At 46.5% G+C, this 22,595-nt stretch overlaps 1 protein-coding gene across 3 annotated transcripts; it reads left to right on the top strand.

The window, feature by feature from the left end:
- Window positions 1-1,254: 1,254 nt before the first annotated feature.
- On the top strand, window positions 1,255-21,389 carry LOC139550380 (rho GTPase-activating protein 45-like). 3 transcript variants are annotated; one of them, XM_071361247.1, is made up of 22 exons: window positions 1,255-1,476; window positions 2,163-2,565; window positions 11,360-11,527; window positions 11,642-11,726; window positions 11,853-11,925; window positions 12,035-12,113; window positions 12,328-12,462; window positions 12,696-12,757; window positions 12,843-12,947; window positions 13,335-13,415; window positions 15,924-16,088; window positions 16,277-16,414; window positions 16,652-16,923; window positions 17,121-17,272; window positions 17,448-17,540; window positions 17,679-17,744; window positions 17,920-18,068; window positions 18,177-18,362; window positions 18,451-18,588; window positions 19,621-19,868; window positions 20,029-20,245; window positions 20,677-21,389. In XM_071361247.1, exons 1-22 carry the CDS (start codon window positions 1,390-1,392, stop codon window positions 20,773-20,775), a joined length of 3,201 nt encoding a protein of 1,066 aa, XP_071217348.1. In that variant the 5' UTR covers window positions 1,255-1,389; the 3' UTR covers window positions 20,776-21,389. The 3 variants fall into 3 exon arrangements, with proteins under 3 accessions (XP_071217348.1, XP_071217347.1, XP_071217349.1); XM_071361246.1 differs by having other exon boundaries at window positions 17,667-17,744; XM_071361248.1 differs by lacking the exon at window positions 17,448-17,540.
- The last annotated feature ends 1,206 nt before the right edge of the window (window positions 21,390-22,595 follow it).

The raw sequence follows: 22,595 nt of genomic DNA, 5'->3' as shown, positions 1-22,595 counted from the left end.
GTATTACTTAACAGCATTGTTGCAAACAGAATATAATGATTTGGAGTGGATCTTTTAGCACAGGCTTCCTTTTTTTCACTTTGAATTACAGGCCAGTAATGTGGAGATAACGCAATGTTGATGATCCTTTTGTATATCTATGTCTCTGTGCACGTTCCCTGTCTTGGCTAACCGACTATCTAGCCACAGACAAATCCCACTGGGCACACACTGTTTGAATCAATGTTTACACGTAATTTCAATAAAATTACGTTGAACGAACTACTAGATGGTGCTAGAACAAAAATAAATCATAATGAAGTTTGCCTGAAAATAATCTCGCGCTCTCATTGAGGTGCGTGGGCTGAGTCTGAGATTAGAGTGTCATAAAAGAGACCGATAATTTAATGATATTAATTCCATGAAGTACAGTAGGCACACACGGAAGTTCCATTCACTGGGTTGAGTTCCATTTGGCTTCCAATGCTCAAACACTTGAGATACTGTATAATACTGTCTTCTACATTTGCCAACATTTCAATGTGTTAGTTTATATCTGGATGAGGAGAGCTAAAATGTCTTCATGTCACTCACTATGTCACTCCTGTATTCAAATTAAACTCAAGTTTATGAGAATCATTGTCAAAATGTCAAGGCCTATGTGTGGTATAAACCATCATTATATTAAGCAATAAGGCCCGAGGAGGTGTGGTATATGGCCAATATACCATTGCTAAACGATGTTCTTATTCCCGACGCAGCGCAGAGTGCCTGGATACAGCCCTTAGCTGTGGTATATTGGCCATATACCACAAACCCCTGAGGTAGCTTTTGCTAAACTGGTTACAAATGTAGTTAGAACAGTAAAAATAAATGTTTTGTCATACCGTGGTATACGGTCTCATATACCACGCCTTTCAGCTAATCAGCATTCAGGGCTCAAACCGCCCAGTTTATAATAGCAAATAAACCATTTATTACAAAAAGCTGTAATCATATCATGACGAAACATTACTTCGTACATGATCTAATATGGTTAATGTAATGTGCAGTTGTGGGTCTAGTTATGAAACCAATCAAATAGGTATTTTGATTAGTTGGCACTGGCACCAAAATTGGACACAATAGCCATTGTTGGCACCATCTTTAGGGTGAGAAATCATTAAATATGTACCCCTGCAGGTGTCAGTATGGCCATGCAGTTCAGTGGTCTACAGGCGTAGTGTGGACTGACCCCATCTACTAGCTACAGCCAGGAAGAAAGATAACGGGACAACCACAGAGTTCGGTACAGCCAGCCAAGCAATCAATCCAAGCAGCACAAGGGGATTTGTAGAAGCGACGTTTGGAGCAAACTTCAATCTCAATGGAGTGAAATCTATATTAAAATAGATAGGATGCTATTTGAAAATGTTCTATAGAAAGAAAAAGGAATTAAATAAAACTTCAGTTTCAAAGAAGAGTCTTGGGGGAAACTTTGGGTCACACAACTCATCAGTAAGTAACGTTAACTCGCTAGCTAAACTAGCCTAGCTTTATGAAGACTATTTGCATCTCAGTCCTGGGTAGTTTGCTGAGTTTGCGCGTTTTAATAATTTCGTAATTTATATCACTGCTTGTAAAGCCCCGCGAGTTTGCGTTGGTATATACATAATTTAGCTACTAGCTAAATCTACTTGAAGTTGCATCAGGCATTGGTAGTGTAGGATAAAATAGAACGAATGTCCCTGAGGGGGAAACTGTCTTACGTTACATGTGTATAGCTTGCTAATGCCAACTTTAAGGGATTTCTGTTTTGCAATGCCGCCAGGTGTGGGCGTGGCTTCCAGTCTGACACACCTGTCACCTGGCAATGATAAGTCAACTTGTCAGTGTTTGGGAATTTTCCAGTGTTGGTCATCCTCATTGAATCATCTTTCTCTTTCTGTGTTTTTCCCATATGCTTTTGCATTGTGACTCGTGGCCTTTCAAATTGTTTTAGAGGCACAGGTTTCTCAACAACAGTTGTCTTCATCATCAGCATCATCATCCTCTAGTCGTAACATCTGTGTCATCACTCATCACCACCATTCTAATTCTTCCCCAACTCTTTCCTCTCCTTCCTCTCTTTCTACCTACCCGGCTCTCACTCTCCCATTCCCCACCCTACCTCCCCCTTGTCCTCTGGTGTGTCTCAACACCAGCTATCTGTCCTCCAGGAACAACCCACTAGAGATGGTGGCTTGGATGTCCCCCTCCCTTTCCCTGCATCCCTCCAGGACCCCCAGGCTCCTCCCTGCCCCACTACCACCTGTCTGCTGCACCCCAGGCTGGCCACGGCCGCCAGCCCTCCCCCTGTCCTTGGAGCCTGCCTTAGACGGCCCACAGCCCTGAGTCGACATGCCAGTGCGGCTGGCTTCCCCCTACAGGCGGCTGGAGCCTGGGCCTTCAGTAAGACCCAGGGGAAAGGAGCGAGCCTTACCTCCAGCCCCACCACAGAGGCCTCGGAGGTGGGCATCGAAGTGGAGGACATCCCCGCTTTGCTCCGGGACGTGGCTTGCTTCGCTGAGGCTGTGGAGAAACTGAAAGAAATGGTGCTGGGGGAAGGTGAGCGAGGCATTATAATGGCCAGGAGTTTTTGACCAGTAAAAATTCAAATTTTTAGCCTATAACTAGAGTTCTGAGTTTTCTTAGTCAGGTCATATGGAAAGGAAAAAACCCTGGCCCTTAGTTATGTTGTAACATTGTGTGTGTCCCAGCCAGGGTGTGTGTGTGTGTGTGTGTATGCCTTGCGAAACTGAGGAAGGAAGAGGGAGTATGTCACACAAGGTACGCAGCACTATAGTATTTGTCTGGTGTGTAAACACAGCTCACAGGCTTTCCTATAACCCAGAACCCTTACATTACGAGGACCAGGGGTCGATTTGGAATTTAGCAAGCCGGGTCGTTCCACCTATTCGGTGCCTTTTCAGATGTGTAACTTGGTGCATTTTTTTTTTCCGATTTCACCTAATTCTAAAATTCTGTCATAAAGAGCAAATGTTCAACTTAATAAAAATAAAAATCCCATCTCAAAAAAGTACTATAGTAAGTGCCAAATAAAGTAACAGGGTTCACGATTTCATCTTAAATCAGCCATAAATCTCCATGTGACAGGGGAAATAGAAGCTTGTTGTGTACAACAGGGAGGGGCAATTGAATGCAAGCTTAAAACATTTCTAGCCTGTCTATCTATGGGTAACATGGTTGACCTGTTATGCTCGACCCACTCAGTTTTGCACCACAAAACACCAGAAAATATCCCAAAATAGTAAAACCAGCTCATTTGCTTTTAAACTATGCTTTGACTATTAGATGTTGAATGTTTATTTTTGAAAACATTATTTAAAAAGGAATAGTTTCACTAAATTAAAATGAGAGTTCAGTTCACGTAACAGGGTTGACCTTAAAATGAGGAACGTTTTTCACATTAATCACATTAAATAAATAAAAATCTTCAGAAATGCCTTTGTCAAAGCAACAAAAATAACTAGGGATTTACAATGATGGTGAAAACTTGGAGACATTTTGTAGTTAAGTGGTATAAATATTCCTGGAAGTCACAGAGGGTCACAGAGGGTCACAGAGGGACACAGAGGGTCACAGAGGGACACAGAGGGTCACAGAGGGTCACATAGGGACACAGAGGGTCACAGAGGGTCACAGAGGGACACAGAGGGTCACAGAGGGACACAGAGGGTCACAGAGGGTCACAGAGGGACACAGAGGGTCACAGAGGGACACAGAGGGTCACAGAGGGACACAGAGGGTCACAGAGGGTCACAGAGGGACAAAATGCTGAATTTTGGCACTTTAGCAAGTCTTTATTCCAGCGGAGGCTGCTGCGAAGAGGACCGCTCATTGTCATTTTTATTTAATTTTTATTTATTTTACCTTTGTTTAACCAGGTAGGCAAGTTGAGAACAAGTTCTCATTTACAACTGCGACCTGGCCAAGATAAAGCAAAGCAGTTCGACACATACAACAACACAGAGTTACACATGGAGTAAAACAAACATACAGTCAATAATATGGTACAAAAACAAGTCTATATACAATGTGAGCAAATTAGGTGAGATAAGGGAGGTAAAGGCAATAAAAAGGCCACTGTGGCGAAGTAAATACAATATAGCAATTAAAAACACTGGAATTGTAGATTTGCAGCAGGTGAATGTGCAAAGTAGAAATACTGGGGTGCAAGGGAGCAAAATAAATAAATAAATACAGTAGGGGATGAGGTAATTGTTTGGGCTATTTATAAATGGGCTATGTACAGGTGCAGTGATCTGTGAGCTGCTCTGACAGCTGGTGCTTAAAGCTGGTGAGGGAGATAAGTGTTTCCAGTTTCAGAGATGTTTGTAGTTCGTTCCAGTCATTGGCAGCAGAGAACTGGAAGGAGAGGCGGCCAAAGGAGGAATTGGCCCTGGGGGTGACCAGTGAAATACACCTGCTGGAGCGCGTGCTATGGGTGGGTGCTGCTATGGTGACCAGCGAGCTGAGATAAGGCGGGACTTTACCTAGCAGGGTCTTGTAGATGACCTGGAACCAGTGGGTTTGGCGACGAGTATGAAGCGAGGGCCAGCCAACAGGGAGCGTACAGGTCGCAGTGGTGGGTAGTATATGGGCCTTTGGTGACAAAACGGATGGCACTGTGATAGACTGCATCCAATTTGTTGAGTAGGGTGTTGGAGGCTATTTTGTAAATGACATTGCCAAAGTCAGTTTTACGAGGGTATGTTTGGCAGCATGAGTGAAGGATGCATTGTTGCGAAATAGGAAGCCAATTCTAGATTTAACTTTGGATTTGAGATGTTTAATATGAGTCTGGAAGGAGAGTTTACAGTCTAACCAGACACCTAGGTATTTGTAGTTGTCCACATATTCTAAGTCAGAACCGTCCAGAGTAGTGGGACACAGAGGGTCACAGAGGGACACAGAGGGTCACAGAGGGACACAGAGGGTCACAGAGGGTCACAGAGGGACAAAATGCTGAATTTTGGCACTTTAGCAAGTCTTTATTCCAGCGGAGGCTGCTGCGAAGAGGACCGCTCATTGTCATTTTTATTTAATTTTTATTTATTTTACCTTATACTTCCGGCGCCGGAAAGAGATGGCTGCCTCGCTTCGTGTCCCTTGGAAAATATGCAGTATTTTGTTTTTTTACGTGTTATTTCTTACATCGGTACCCCGGGTAATCTTAGGTTTCATTACATACAGTCGGGAGGAACTACTGAATATACGATTAACGTCAACTCATCATCGTTCCTACCAGGAATATGACTTTCCCGAAACGGATCCAGTGTCTTGCCTTCCACACAATACAATGGATCTGATCCCAGCCGGCGACCCTGTGCGACGCCGAAAAAGGGGAAAACGTGGCGGTCTCGTGGTCAGGCTTCGGAGACGGGCACATCGCGCTCCACTCCCTAGCATACTACTCGCCAATGTCCAGTCTCTTGACAATAAGGTTGATGAAATCCGAGCACGGGTAGCATTCCAGAGAGACATCAGGGATTGCAACGTGCTCTGCTTCACGGAAACATGGCTAACTCAAGGGACGCTAACGGAGTCGGTGCAGCCAGCTGGTTTCTCCATGCATCGCGCCGACAGAAACAAACATCTTTCCGGTAAGAAGAGGGGCGGGGGGGTATGCCTTATGATTAACGAGAAGTGGTGTGATCATCATAACAACACACAAGAACTCAAGTCGTTCTGTTCACCTGATCTAGAACTCCTCACAATCAAATGTCGACCGCATTATCTACCAAGGGAATTCTCGTCAATCATAATCACAGCCGTATACATTCCCCCACAAGCAGACACATCGATGGCCCTGAACGAACTTTATCTGACTCTTTGTAAACTGGAAACCACACACCCTGAGGCTGCATTCATCGTAGCTGGGGATTTTAACAAGGCTAATCTAAAAACAAAACTCCCTAAATTCTATCAGCATATCGATTGTGCTACCAGGGCTGGAAAAACACTAGACCATTGTTACACTAATTTCCGCGACGCTTATAAGGCCCTCCCCCGCCCCCCTTTCGGAAAAGCTGACCACGACTCCATTTTGTTGATTCCAGCCTACAAACAAAAACTCAAACAACAAGCTCCCGCGCTCAGGTCTGTTCAACGCTGGTCCGACCAATCTGAATCCACGCTTCAAGACTGCTTCGATCACGCAGATTGGAATATGTTCCGCATCGCGTCCAACAACAATATTGACGAATATGCTGATTCGGTGAGCGAGTTCATTAGGAAGTGCATTGACGATGTCGTACCCACAGCAACGATAAAAACATTCCCAAACCAGAAACCGTGGATTGACGGCAGCATTCGCGTGAAACTGAAAGCGCGAACCACTGCTTTTAACCAGGGCAAGGTGACCGGAAGCATGACCGAATACAAACAGTGTAGCTATTCTCTCCGCAAGGCAATCAAACAGGCCAAGTCTCAGTACAGAGACAAAATCGAGTCGAAATTCAACAGCTCAGACACAAGAGGTATGTGGCAGGGTCTACAGTCAATCACGGATTACAAAAAGAAAACCAGCCCCGTCGAGGACCAGGATGTCTTGCTCCCAGACAGGCTAAACAACTTTTTTGCCCGCTTTGAGGACAATACAGTGCCACTGACACGGCCCCCTACCAAAACCTGCGGGCTCTCCTTCACTGCAGCCGAGGTGAGTAAAACATTTAAACGTGTTAACCCTCGCAAGGCTGCAGGCCCAGACGGCATTCCCAGCCGCGTCCTCAGAGCATGCGCAGACCAGCTGGCTGGTGTGTTTACGGACATATTCAATCAATCCTTATCCCAGTCTGCTGTTCCCACATGCTTCAAGAGGGCCACCATTGTTCCTGTTCCCAAGAAAGCTAAGGTAACTGAGCTAAACGACTACCGCCCCGTAGCACTCACTTCCGTCATCATGAAGTGCTTTGAGAGACTAGTCAAGGACCATATCACCTCCACCCTACCGGACACCCTAGACCCACTCCAATTTGCTTACCGACCCAATAGGTCCACAGACGACGCAATCGCAACCACACTGCACACTGCCCTAACCCATCTGGACAAGAGGAATACCCATGTGAGAATGCTGTTCATCGATTACAGCTCAGCATTTAACACCATAGTACCCTCCAAACTCGTCATCAAGCTCGAGACCCTGGGTCTCGACCCCGCCCTGTGCAACTGGGTCCTGGACTTCCTGACGGGCCGCCCCCAGGTGGTGAGGGTAGGTAACAACATCTCCACCCCGCTGATCCTCAACACTGGGGCCCCACAAGGGTGCGTTCTGAGCCCTCTCCTGTACTCCCTGTTCACCCACGACTGCGTGGCCATGCACGCCTCCAACTCAATCATCAAGTTTGCGGATGACACTACAGTGGTAGGCTTGATCACCAACAACGACGAGACGGCCTACAGGGAGGAGGTGAGGGCCCTCGGAGTGTGGTGTCAGGAAAATAACCTCATACTCAACGTCAACAAAACAAAGGAGATGATTGTGGACTTCAGGAAACAGCAGAGGGAGCACCCCCCTATCCACATCGACGGGTCAGTAGTGGAGAAGGTGGAAAGTTTTAAGTTCCTCGGTGTACACATCACGGACAAACTGAACTGGTCCACCCACACAGACAGCGTTGTGAAGAAGGCGCAGCAGCGCCTCTTCAACCTCAGGAGGCTGAAGAAATTCGGCTTGTCACCAAAAGCACTCACAAACTTCTACAGATGCACAATCGAGAGCATCCTGTCGGGCTGTATCACCGCCTGGTACGGCAACTGCTCCGCCCACAACCGTAAGGCTCTCCAGAGGGTAGTGAGGTCTGCAGAACGCATCACCAGGGGCAAACTACCTGCCCTCCAGGACACCTACACCACCCGATGTCACAGGAAGGCCATAAAGATCATCAAGGACAACAACCACCCAAGCCACTGCCTGTTCACCCCGCTATCATCCAGAAGGCGAGGTCAGTACAGGTGCATCAAAGCAGGGACCGAGAGACTGAAAAACAGCTTCTATCTCAAGGCCATCAGACTGTTAAACAGCCACCACTAACATTTAGCGGCCGCTGCCAACATACTGACTCAACTCCAGCCACTTTAAAAATGGGAATTGATGGAAATTATGTAAAAATGTACCACTAGCCACTTTAAGCAATGCCACTTAATACAATGTTTACATACCCTACATTACCCATCTCATATGTATATATACTGTACTCTATATCATCTACTGCATCTTGCCATCTTTATGCAATACATGTACCACTAGCCACTTTAAACTATGTCACTTTATGTTTACATACCCTACAGTACTCATCTCATATGTATATACCGTACTCTATACCATCTACTGCATCTGCCATGCCGTTCTGTACCACCACTCATCCATATATCTTTATGTACATATTCTTTATCCCTTTACACTTGTGTGTGTGTGTAAGGTAGTAGTGTGGAATTGTTAGGTTAGATTACTGTTGGTTATTACTGCATTGTCGGAACTAGAAGCACAAGCATTTCGCTACACTCGCATTAACATCTGCTAACCATGTGTATGTGACTAATAAAATTTGATTTGATTTGATTTGATATTTAGTGATGCTGGGCGGGCGGGCAGGTGTAGGCAGCGATCAGTTGAAGAGCATGCATTTAGTTTTACTTGTATTTAAGAGCAGTTGGAGGCTACGGAAGGAGAGTTGTATGGCATTGAAGCTCGTCTGGAGGGTAGTTAACACAGTGTCCAAAGAAGGGCCAGACGTATACAGAATGGTGTCGTCTGCGTAGAGGTGGATCAGAGAATAACCAGCAGCAAGAGCGACATCACAACAGGCCCTCCGATTTGACACACTGAACTCTATCGGAAAAGTAGTTGGTGAACCAGGCGAGGCAATCATTTGAGAAACCGAGGCTGTTGAGTCTGCTGATGAGGATGTGGTGATTGACAGAGTCGAAAGCCCAGGTCAATGAATATGGCTGCACAGTATTGTTTCTTATCGATGGCGGTTAAGATATCGTTTAGGACCTTGAGCGTGGCTCAGGTGCACCCATGACCAGCTCTGAAACCAGATTGCATAGTGGAGAAGGTATGAGGGGATTCGAAATGGTCGGTAATCTGTTTGTTAACTTGGCTTTCGATGACCTTAGAAAGGCAGGGTAGGATAGATATAGGTCTGTAGCAGTTTGGGTCAAGAGTGTAATGGCTGGAATAGAGTGTAATGGCCGGTATGGAGTGAATGGAATGGTATCAAACAGATGAAAACCATGTGTTTGATATCATTCCATTCACTCTATTCCGGCCATTACTATGAGTCGTCCTCCACTGCTTTATTCATATAAACATTTGACTTATTAATTTCTCCATGTGGTCTATATGAAAGGACACTTCATTGAATATAACAGGCTTTTAACATTCAATATTGGTGCACAATTTCTACTTAAAAATATCAAAGGGATGCAAAAGGCACTCATTTCTTGGAACGAACCAGCTAAGCCATGTCAGGGTGACTTCACTTCCTGTCCAGGCAGCTATTTTCATCGCAACTTCCTGTTCTCCAGTCTCCAAGTAGGGCGAGGAGATAAGGGAGAAAGAGAGAGAATGAAGGGAGGAGAGAGAGAGAGACTTTTCTTAGTGGGTATGTGTGTTATTACAATGTGACAACAGAGGTAGGAGTGTTAAAATCAACCACAGAACAAGAGCCAACTGATGGTACACTCACAAAGAGTTAGGCCCCTAAATAATTAGGGGTCTAAGCAGTAGTACACAGTACATTTTTCTTAAAACATTGACGTTTCAGCCCCAAACTGCATTTTGACTACATTTGAACGTTGGTTCACGTGCTGTCCGTGTCCACCACCACTTCCTACATCAAGAGTGGCAGTGTGACAGACAACAGCCCTACAGTTCCTGATTTTCACACTTTAGTCGTCTAAGGCCCAACTGAGAAACAACACACAAAAAAGGAGAAGTAGAACAGTAGCTGTGTTTCAATGACTGCTACTGGTGCTGGTTCTCTTTTTCCCCAGTAAACAGTGCTTCATTACATGGCCTCTTGCTTGATTCATTATATGTGTGTTTATACTTGTACTGTGCTGTGTGTGTATACTGCCTGTTTATGTACTATTATAAACTGGGTGGTTCGAGCCCTAAATGCTGATTGGTTGACAGCCATGGTATATCAGACCGTATACCACGGGTATGACAAACATTTATTTTTACTGCTCAAATTAAATTGGTAACCAGTTTATAATAGCAATACGGCACCCCGGGAGGATGACCACATGGAGAAATTAATAAATCAGATTTTTATATGAATAAAGCAGTGGCCAATATACCACGGCTAAGGGCTGTTTCCAGGCACCCCCTGCGATGCGTCGTGCTTAAGAACAGCCCTTAGCCGGGGTATATTGGCGATATACCACACCCCCTAGTGCCTTATTGCTTAAATAACCTACATTTTCTATAACATATTGTTCCTTTGTGTGTGTGTGTGTGTGTGTGTGTGTGTGTGTGTGTGTGTGTGTGTGTGTGTGTGTGTGTGTGTGTGTGTGTGTGTGTGTGTGTGTGTGTGTGTGTTGTGTGTGTGTGTGGTGTGTGTGTGTCAGGGTTGGGGTGAATTCGAATTGGCCTCAACCTACAGGAAGCAAAATAGGAATTGAATGAAGTAGAATTTAATTCAAACCAATTCAACTAAGAAGTGAAACATGAAAGTTTCATTCATTTGACAAATCTTTTATCATAAGGATATGCCATTTTTTAATGGAATGAATACACATATTCCCGAGTGCTGCAGTGGTCTAAGGCACTGCATCTCAGTGCTAGAGGCGTCACTACAGACACCCTGGTTCAAATCCAGGCTGTATCACAACCGGCTGTGATTGGGAGTCCCACAATTGGCCCAGCATCGTCCGGGTTTGGCTGGTGTAGGCCGTCATTGTAAATAAGAATTTGTTCTTAATTGACTTCCCTAGTTAAATAAAAAAATCTATTTAAATATTAGTTTGATTATAATTTAGATGTAAAACAGTATTTTTCTTTGTCATGAGATGTTAGATTGTTCCCTTCCATACTGCCGTGTTTGATCTAATGCATTCTGGAAAATGTTTGTTCTGATATTTAACAAAAAATCGAATTCAATCCAAATTCTGCGGTGTGTACGTGCGTGAGCATATACAAGGTTAAAATAGTACATTTTTAAAGTTGTGTTTTAAAGTTGAACTTTATCACTCGTATGGTTGCCTCACTGCGCTGCTGTTACAATTGTGAATGTCACCTCAAACCAGTTTTTCATGCTTATTTCTTTATGTTTAGTTTCAGTTTTAGTTCTAGACCTATAAATAACATAGCTGTCTGTCTCTGTCTCAGACAGGCAGATAGATAACCTCTCAGACAGGCAGCTGGACCGTCGTGACCTGGCCCAGGAGTGTTTGGGAGAGGTGTTGCGTGTGTTGAGGCAGGTGATCGGTGCCTACCCCCTCCTCAACACTGTAGAGACCCTCACTGCTGCCGGAACACTCATCTCCAAGGTCAAAGGTCAGAGCTCTACTGTTAGAACTGGACACCTGTTGGAATGTGTGTGGATCAAGGTGTGGGTGGTCTGTGTACTGAGAGTGTAGTGAGATCAAATGTGTGTATTTGTGTGTCCAGGGTTTAGTTACAAGGACAGCAGTGACATGGGTAAGCAGGACTTTGAGAAAGCCATCGAGACCATGGCTGTGGCTTTCAGTAGCAGGTAAGTGTGTGTGTGTGTGTGTGTGTGTGTTTCGCTTTACTATCCCTAGGATCTACATTGATAAGGTTTTTCCCATTCTCCCCCCTCTCTCCCTATTTTACACCCCTTTCCTTCTCTCCCCCTCAGTGTGTCGGAACTTCTGATGGGAGAAGTGGACAGCAGCACCCTCCTGTCTTTACCGCTAACAGAGAGGAGCAGGGTGAGTGTGTGTGTGTGTGTGTGTAAAAAACAAACAATGTTTTCTTTGATCGTAAAGGATGGCTCAGTCTAAGCATTTGTGTGACCTCGGAGATGGTGTGTGTGTGCAGTCTATGGAGAACCTGTATGGCTTAGACTCAGCCCAGGCCAAAGACTGTCAAGGGAGGAGTGACCAGCAGGACTGCTGCAGTAAGTACAAAATGACATGTCCTTGATGTCTAAGCATTCTGTTTCCCATTCCAATCATGTCATACTCATACATTCTCATATGAATGTGTGTGTGTGTGTGTGTGTGTGTGTGTGTGTGTGTGTGTGTGTGTGTGTGTGTGTGTGTGTGTGTGTGTGTGTGTGTGTGTGTGTGTGTGTGTGTGTGTGTGTGTGTGTGTGTGTGTGTGTGTGTCAGTGCTGAGTGGAGAACAGGTTGACCTCCTACTGCAGTGCAGTGAGGGAGGAGTGGACTCCGCTCTCTCCTATGCCAAGGCTGTGTCCAGATACCTGAAGGACGTTATCAGCTATGTGGAGAAAAGGACTGTTCTGGGTGGGTTGATCACTTTGACTTATCTAATTATTCTGTCTCTTTTACTCTTCTATCTGTGTCCATCAGCAGTTGTTCTCGGCCTCTTAGGGCTTCAACTACATTACATACACCTGTCCAGTATCTAGGGGCAGAAATGGAATTGGGCCAAACTTTTTGTTGTCCATTTCAATTTCTGCTTTTTTAGTTTTCTGCTAACAAGGCAGTGTGTGAGTTTCTGTGTCTGTGTGTTCCAGAGATGGAGTTTGCCAAGGGTCTTCAGAGGCTATGTCAGTCCTGTAAGCAGAGCATTGCACAGGTAATGGGAGAACACACACACATACGGACAAACGTGCACATAAACACATAAAACTCTCCTCTCTCTTTCTCTCTCTTGCTCTCAGCCCCAGATGCCATTCTTCTCCATCTACTCTCTGGCTCTGGAGCAGGACTTGGAGCAGAGTGTGGGAGTGCAGCAAACCACTGGCTCCATACACACTGTTCTACAGGTAGATACAGTATCACACACACACACACCACAGGAGGTTGAGGGCACCTTCATTGGGGACGACGATTGTGTTAATGACTGGAGCGGAATCATTGGAATGGTATCAAATACATTAAAACACATTGTTTCCAGGTGCCTTTCCATCCGCTCCGTTCCAGCCAGTATTACCCTCAGCAGCCTGTGACACACACACACACACACACACACACACACACACACACACACACACACACACACACACACACACACACACACACACACACACACACACACACACACACACACACACACACACACACACACACACACACACACACACACACACACACACACCTACAAGGATTATTACAAGTGAAATAATGTCTATCTCAACCCCTCTCTGGCCCAGCCTCTGATGCAGTGTAAACAGGAGCATGAGAGGAGACGCAGAGAGCTCGGGGAGCAGTGGCAGAGGGCCCAGAGGAAACAGGTAAAGTCACTCCTATGTCTTGTCCATGTTGCCTTGACATGTTAATGCTGCGCACGTGTTATCATGTCTCACTCTTATGTCATGTATGAGAAAGACGTTGATATTCCATATTTCAGTGAGAGTAGATGGTTTACCAATCGCTCTGTCAAAAGTCAAACGCCTCGGTGTCACTCTGGACCGCTCCCTCTATTTCGAACCCCACATAAAAACCATCACCAGGATGACATCACCTCTGCAATATCTCCAGGCTCCGCCCCTCGCTATCACACTCCAGCAAGGAAACTCTCATCCATGCCCTGGTCACTTCCCGTTTGAACTATTGCAACACTCTCCTCGCTGGTATCCCCACCAAACTCACCAACAGACTTCAACTGGTCCAGAACTCTGCTGCCAGAATCCTCACCAGCACCAGATCAACTGAACACATCACACCAATCCTCATCAATCTACACTGGCTCCCTGTGTAATCCTTTATTAACTTAAAGACAGTCCTCCTCACCTACAAAGCCCTCCACAACCTGGCACCCACCTACCTCTCTGACCTTCTCTCAGTCTATGCTTCTTCACGCTCCCTCCGCTCCTCCTCTACTGGTCTCCTTGTCACCCCCTCATTCTGCCTCTCCACCATGGGTGCCCGGGCCTTCAGCTGCTGGAATGAGATCCCCCCCCACACATACAACATGCAGATACAATCATCTCATTCAAAAACCTCCTTAAAACACACCTCTTCAAGGATGCCTATAACCTATAGCCTGTGTTCTATGATTCTCTGTCCTACCCTCCATTCTGTGCATTCTCACTATACCTATGTATCCCTATGTGCCCCCCAACCCACACCCTTACCCAAAACTCTAAGCCTAAACCCTTACCCTAAACCATTACCCTAAACCAGGACCGTATCCTATTTCCAACCCTACCCCCTAAACCCTTACCTAAACCAGGTTTGTATCCTCTACCCAACCCTACCCCCTAAACCCTTACCTAAACCAGGTTCGTATTCTCTACCCAACCCTAGCCTAAACCCTTACCTAAACCAGGTCTGTATCCTATTTCCAACCCTACCCCCTAAACCCTTACCTAAACCAGGTCTGTATCCTATTTCCAACCCTACCCCCTAAACCCTTACCTAAACCAGGTTTGTATCCTCTACCCAACCCTACCCCCTAAACCCTTACCTAAACCAGGTTTGTATCCTCTACCCAACCCTACCCCCTAAACCCTTACCTAAACCAGGTCTGTATCCTATTTCCAACCCTACCCCCTAAACCCTTACCTAAATCAGGTTTGTATCCTCTACCCAACCCTACCCCCTAAACCCTTACCTAAACCAGGTTTGTATCCTCTACCCAACCCTACCCCCTAAACCCTTACCTAAACCAAGTTTGTATCCTCTACCCAACCCTACCCCCTAAACCCTTACCTAAACCAAGTTTGTATCCTCTACCCAACCCTACCCCCTAAACCCTTACCTAAACCAAGTTTGTATCCTCTACCCAACCCTACCCCCTAAACCCTTACCTAAATCAGGTTTGTATCCTCTACCCAACCCTACCCCCTAAACCCTTACCTAAACCAGGTTTGTATCCTCTACCCAACCCTACCCCCTAAACCCTTACCTAAACCAGGTTTGTATCCTCTACCCAACCCTACCCCCTAAACCCCTACCTAAACCAGGTTTGTATCCTCTACCCAACCCTACCCCCTAAACCCTTACCTAAACCAAGTTTGTATCCTCTACCTAACCCTACCCCCTAAACCCTTACCTAAACCAGGTTTGTATCCTCTACCCAACCCTACCCCCTAAACCCTTACCTAAACCAGGTTTGTATCCTCTACCCAACCCTACCCCCTAAACCCTTACCTAAACCAGGTCCGTATCCTATTTCCAACCCTACCCCCTAAACCCTTACCTAAACCAGGTTTGTATCCTCTACCCAACCCTACCCCCTAAACCCTTACCTAAACCAGGTCCGTATCCTATTTCCAACCCTACCCCCTAAACCCTTACCTAAACCAGGTTCGTATTCTCTACCAAACCCTACCCCCTAAACCCTTACCTAAACCAAGTTTGTATCCTCTACCCAACCCTACCCCCTAGACCCTTACCTAAACCAGGTTTGTATCCTCTACCCAACCCTACCCCCTAAACCCTTACCTAAACCAGGTCCGTATCCTATTTCCAACCCTACCCCCTAAACCCCTACCTAAATCAGGTTTGTATCCTCTACCCAACCCTACCCCCTAAACCCTTACCTAAACCAGGTCCGTATCCTATTTTCAACCCTACCCCCTAAACCCCAACACTTCCATCCTCTTTTATCTGTCCTATTTCATCTGGTCCTTTGATAAAATGTTTACTTTGATTGATGCAATTGGTTTTATGTACTACACTTGCTTTTAATGGCTACTTGTAATGTAAGATATCCTTGATTACCTTGAAAGGTATCCACCAAATAAAATGTATTATTATTATTTCATGTGTTTGTGTGTGTGTTTGTCTATTCCTAGACTGATGCTGAGAGTAGCATGCGTAAAGCTCGAGGCTCGTACGTGATTCGCTGTGAGGAATATGACAAGGCCAGGGGTCGGGCAGAGGAGGAGCTACAAGGGGGAGCAGGCGGGCTTAAAGCTCTGGACCGGAAGAAGCGATTGGAGGAGGAGGCCAGAACCAAGGTCAGCTGACTAGTCTGATAGGGGCAGAGAGCGCGTCTCGAATTTAGCTTGCCTTGCATGCCAGATGGACTAAGTTTTCACTTTTCAGACCTTTTTATAGATCCTGAAGTGCCAACTCTGCCAACTCAGTTATGCCAGGCGAGCAAAATGTATCGCACCTAATGGCTGGTCCTTGTGTGTCTCTACAGGCTGAAGAGGCAGAGGCTGTGTATCGTGCATGTATATCCGAGGCGGAGGCGCGGCACCAGGAGAGAGAGCAGACTAAGGGCAGCACTCTCAGACAGATCCATGATGTCATCAGACACACAGACCACACCCTCAGATCTGTAAGTCAACTCACGCCTCTGTCAGGGAAGTAAAATCCCCCCTGCAGGTGGATTGCACTGACCAATCAAACGTCATAATCATGACTACATCCACCTTTAGGTTTGATTATGTTTATGAAGTCTGTTCACGAGAGATCTTGGGACAGACGAAATGTGTTTATGGAAATTGTAGTTTGTCTCCATCGAATTGCTTATTCCTGGGTGTTGTAGTTCTTTACAACATGTCTCCCTCCCCAGTGCACAGTGTCGTACTATCAGCTGCTGCACATGCAGACAGCAGCGCTGCCAGTCCACTACCAGACTCTGTGTGAGAGCACCAAGCTCTACGAGCCGGGACAACAGTACGCCGCTCACGCAAGACATCTACACAAGAGCCCAGAGGATGCCAGACATCTACACAAGAGCCCAGAGGATGCCAGACATCTCTACACGAGCACAGAGGATGCCAGACATCTGTCGAACCCAGAGCCTGAAGCTCACTACCACTTCGAGCCCTACTCATCAAACCAGTGGGTTCACACTTGAAATCGTTTACAGTTGACCTTTCAGTGATTCATAATGTTGTCGAGATCGGAAAATAGCAGGTGCAGAGAAACGTTTTGTAAGTGGCGTTAGCCTTCAAAGGGTCAGAACAGGCCAGTTAGTTGGCTACCAACTACTGTGATTTTCAGGAGGAAGCAATGTCATTTTCTCCTTCCCTCATCAGTCTGTCTGGACGCACCCGCCACAACAGCTCTAACACGGATGTACCAATCAGCACGGAGACCACACCTCCCACGGACGCACCAATCAGCACGGAGACCACACCTACCACAGACGAGGAGGGTGGTGCTGAGGATGGAGTCACACAGAGATGTGGTGAGTCCTGATTGACTCGTGTAAGGGGTCATCCACTTCTCTAATGGTCTAAGAAGAAGGGTAGCACACTTTTCTAACCACAGATGTGATTTATAGGAACCACGAACCAAGATTAGAAGTTTTCAGTATGGTGCTTCATTTGAAAGCTCATTGGTGGTATTTGTCCTTATTGAAGGGCAAGGTCAGCAATCACACAAGTCCTGGCCGTCAACGATGAAGGACTCGGACTGTCTTGGAGGAGTCTATGGTCTGGAGTCCTCCAGCACTGGTACCTCCTGATGTAGAAACTAGAATGTCAACCTCCAGCACAGCTACCATAGAGCCTCAGCAATTTCTAGATTACAGAAAAGGGTCCAGCGATGTATCATTCAGAATATTCAATGATATATAATAGTGTGTGTTTCAGGGCACGTACCTAAAGCCAATGAAGAACTGGAGGAACATGATGGAAACGTCACCTCGTTTGAACAGGGTAACAAACACTGTCCTCCTCAAGTCTCCGTTTGTCTGAACTCTGTCTAAATCGAGATCCACACAGAGGGAGAATTGCATGAATAGTTCAGGTTAGGATACGACCCTCTCTTTCTCATTCTGAACTTTCTCTTCTCTCTTGTTTGTCTTTTCTCTTGCTGTGTGTTCCGGGACAGAGCCAGAGATGGCCGTTCCCACTGGTCCCTTCCGGAATGTGGGAATGTCCAAGGCAGCAAAGACCCACAGACTCCGCAAGCTCCGCACACCTGCCAAATGCAGAGAGTGTAACAGCTATGTGTACTTCCAGGGTGCAGAGTGTGAGGAGGTGAGTCACACACACACACCCTAGGAGGTACAGTAGAATGTGTAATATGTCTACTCTGTTTACTGACTGTAAAGTTACTATATTATTTGCTTGTCTTCCCTCCTGCAGTGTTATCTGGCATGCCATAGGCATTGCTTGGAGAGCCTGGCTATCCAGTGTGGCCATAAGAAGCTACAAGGTCGCCTGTCGCTATTTGGCAGGGACTTCACGCAGGGGCTGGGAGACCCCGATGGTGTGCCTCTGGTCATCAGGAAGTGCATCACAGAGATAGAGAGCAGGGCTCTTAGGATGAAGGTGCTTTTACACTTACACACAGAGTAGTACACACACACACATTGAAAGAATGACTTGACATATAAACTGTGTGTGTGTGTGTGTATAGGGTATCTATCGTGTGAATGGGGTGAAGACTCGTGTGGAGAAGCTGTGCCAGGCCTTTGAGAATGGGAAAGAGCTGGTGGAACTGTCCCAAGCCTTTCCTCATGATATCAGCAACATGCTCAAACTTTACCTCAGACAGGTAACATACTGTTACATACATACACTCACAAAATACTCTCCCTCCACTTCTAGACTCACTATCCCTCCTTCACTCTGCATCCCACTCCCTCCCCTCACCCTCTGTCCCCTCCCTCTCTTCCTCTCCACCCCCCTCACTCTTTGCCCTCCTCCTTCCTCTCCACCCCTCACTCTGCCCTCCTCTTCCTCTGCACCCCCTCACTCTCTGTCCTCCTTCCTCTCCACCCCTCACTCTGTCCTCTTCCTCTCCACCCCTCACTCTGTCCTCCTCTTCCTCTCCACCCCCTCACTCTCTGTCCTCCTTCCTCTCCACCCCCTCACTCTCTGTCCTCTTCCTCTCCACCCCCACTCTCTGTCCTCTTCCTCTCCACCCCTCACTGTCCTCTTCCTCTCCACCCCTCACTGTCCTCTTCCTCTCCACCCCTCACTCTGTCCTCCTCTTCCTCTCCCCCCCTCACTCTCTGTCCTCTTCCTCTCCACCCCCTCACTCTCTGTCCTCTTCCTCTCCACCCCTCACTCTGTCCTCCTTCTTCTCCACCCCCTCACTCTGCCCTCCTCTTCACCCCCTCACTCTCTGTCCTCTTCCTCTCCACCCCCTCACTCTGTCCTCCTTCCCCTACCCCCTCACTCTCTGTCCTCTTCCTCTCCACCCCCTCGCTCTCTGTCCTCTTCCTCTCTACACCCTCACTCTCTGTCCTCTTCCTCTCCACCCCTCACTCTTTCCTCCTCTTCACCTCCTCTCTCTGCCCTCCTCTTTCTCTCCATCCTCTCACTCTGTCCTCTTCCTCTCCACCCCTCACTCTGTCCTCTTCCTCTCCACCCCCTCACTCTGTCCTCCTCTTCCTCTCCACCCCCTCACTCTGTCCTCCTCGTCCTCTCCTCCCCCACTCTGTCCTCCTCTTCCTCTCCACCCCCTCACTCTGTCCTCTTCCTCTCCACCCTCTCTCTGTCCTCTTCTTCCTCTCCACCCCCTCACTCTCTGTCCCCTTCTCTTCATCTCCACCCCCCTCGCTTTCCCTTCTTCCCTCTCCAGCTGCCAGAGCCTATCTTTCCCTTCCATCTCTATCCATCTCTGATGGGGCTGGCCAAGGAGAGCCTGCGTTCTGCGTCTCCTAGCCCAGATGGAGGTGAGGTGGCTGGGGCAGCAGTGCTGGCAGACCTGGGGGCTGAGACTCCTCTGGAGGTCCTGACTCTGGTCCACAGCCTGAGGGAGCTAATGCTAACGGAGCTGCCGCAGGCTAATACAGCCACACTGCGCTATATTGCACAGCATCTGTGCAGGTGAGGTGACCATGAGTAAGGCACACACACATAAAATGTGATTTTAACACGGGACATTAATCCTAACGTTTGATGAAGAACAAATAGCTCATCGTGGCCATTTCTCCTTTCTTACTCTTTCCTTCCTCCCTCTTATTTCTTCACTTTTCTCCTGTCTCAGGGTGTCTGAGTGTGAGCAGGAGAACAAGATGAGTCCCAGTAACCTTGGCATTGTGTTTGGCCCCACCCTGATGCGTCCCCGTCCCTCCGGGGCCACCGTGGCCCTGTCCTCCCTGGTAGACTACCCCCACCAGGCCCGCATCGTAGAGACTCTCATAGTCTTCTACAGCACCCTCTTCCATGACGGCTCCCCAGTTTCCCCCTTAGCCCTAAGCCAGGTGAGTGAGCGACTGTGGGTGTAGGGTGTCATAGTGAAACAGTGTGCTGGTTCTGCTCTAGAAACAAGTGATGTGAGGAAAATACAATTATGGGCCTCGAGAGGGTGGAAGAGCGGTAGCAACCACACAAATAGAAGAGAAGGACGCATTTAAAAATATATAAATATACATTTTTTTTTATTGAACAAGGCAAGTCAGTTAAGAACAAATTCTTATTTACAATGACGGGCTACACCGGGCCAATTGTGCACCGCCCTATGGGACTCCCAATCACAGCCAGTTGTGATACAGACTGGATTCGAACCAGGGTGTCTGTAGTGATGCCTCCAGCACTGAGATGCAGTGCCTTAGACCGCTGCGCCACTCGGGCATACACACATGCACACAATTGTTTATCACATTCAACCATTTCTGCTGTGTGTTTCTCCTAGGACGGTGGGGGGGAGGAGGGGAGAGACAAGACAGAATCACAACACGACGGGGGTGAGACGCCAGACAACCACACTGAGAGACCAGTGGAATCAGACTGAGGAGGAACCCTCAGCCGCAGCACCCACTGATCCTCTCTGGACCTGAACACTTCAACAAAGAACTTCTGGAAAAAATGGAATTCAGTTTTTCAAATGAAAAAGTACTTTAGTGAATTCTACAAATTGGAATTCATTTGGGAAATTGTAGTTGAAATGAAAGTGGTGCCAACTTACTGTTTATATGCGTTGACTACTGATGAAAACGTTAGTACACTGAGTGGATAGCAGAATATCATATTGCTGTTGTGTGAACGTGTTAATTTCATTGCATGACTTGAGGTATGATTTTCTAAACCAGTTTTGCCAAAATGCTGCACAAAGCTATTTGTATTGTTTTAATTACCTGGTGCGTTACCAGGAAGGAATGTGAGATTCAGTGTTGTTGTGCCTGCAGTTTCCTCTTTCTGTATTCTCTCTGTATACCCCTTGTATGGTGTATTCATATGGTATGTCTATACTCCAGCCTACCATCTGCCTGTGTACTCACGCCACTGCATCAGCACTGCTGCTGGTTGGTGTGCTAGTCATTGAGAGATGATATGTTTATATTGTTACAGTTCTAACATGATCTGTTGTATATCCTCGGTGACATAAAATTCAACAGTCAAGCGCTACGCAAATGTTTGACTCCCAATGATTGTTGCTGAGATTTGACTGTTTTGCAACACAGTAACTGCAGTCACGGTAATAATGAACACAAATGTTCAGTGTGCATTCAACTTCAATCAGTTATGTGGGACATTTTTTCGAATGTGAAAAGACCTTGCCTTGCTCTTCGACATTAAAAACAGTTGGATTTATTTCTTCTGAAATAAATCATTTGCCCGTTCATATTCAAAATGCTCATATTTAAAAAATCCAACAAATGCAGAGGTTATCACCTCAAGCACATTCATAAAAACTAGTAGTGCCAGAAGGTAAGCAAGTCAACCTATTCACAAAAGTTATTGGGAGACAAAGTGATGAGAGCATGTTCTTTCTTCTTCATATGGAACATCTTCAGTCATTCCCTGTCCGCAAACATCAGATCTCATTCTCCTTCTGGTCCATAATAGAGCAGGTGTGTGTTTACTGCATCTCATTCTCCTTCTGGTCCATAATAGAGCTGGTGTGTGTTTACTGCATCTCATTCTCCTTCTGGTCCATAATAGAGCTGGTGTGTGTTTACTGCATCTCATTCTCCTTCTGGTCCATAATAGAGCAGGTGTGTGTTTACTGCATCTCATTCTCCTTCTGGTCCATAATAGAGCTGGTGTGTGTTTACTGCATCTCATTCTCCTTCTGGTCCATAATAGAGCTGGTGTGTGTTTACTGCATCTCATACTCCTTCTGGTCCATTATAGAGCTGGTGTGTGTTTACTGCATCTCATACTCCTTCTGGTCCATTATAGAGCTGGTGTGTGTTTACTGCATCTCATACTCCTTCTGGTCCATAATAGAGCTGGTGTGTGTTTACTGCATCTCATTCTCCTTCTGGACCATAATAGAGCAGGTGTGTGTTTACTGCATCTCATTCTCCTTCTGGTCCATAATAGAGCTGGTGTGTGTTTACTGCATCTCATTCTCCTTCTGGTCCATAATAGAGCAGGTGTGTGTTTACTGCATCTCATTCTCCTTCTGGTCCATAATAGCGCTGGTGTGTGTTTACTGCATCTCATTCTCCTTCTGGTCCATAATAGAGCAGGTGTGTGTTTACTGCATCTCATTCTCCTTCTGGTCCATAATAGAGCTGGTGTGTGTTTACTGCATCTCATTCTCCTTCTGGTCCATAATAGAGCTGGTGTGTGTTTACTGCATCTCATTCTCCTTCTGGACCATAA

The sequence above is a fragment of the Salvelinus alpinus genome, chromosome 23, assembly GCF_045679555.1.
Source record: "Salvelinus alpinus chromosome 23, SLU_Salpinus.1, whole genome shotgun sequence".
Taxonomy (NCBI): Eukaryota; Metazoa; Chordata; class Actinopteri; order Salmoniformes; family Salmonidae; genus Salvelinus; species Salvelinus alpinus.
This window is presented reverse-complemented; position numbering and strand designations above follow the sequence as displayed.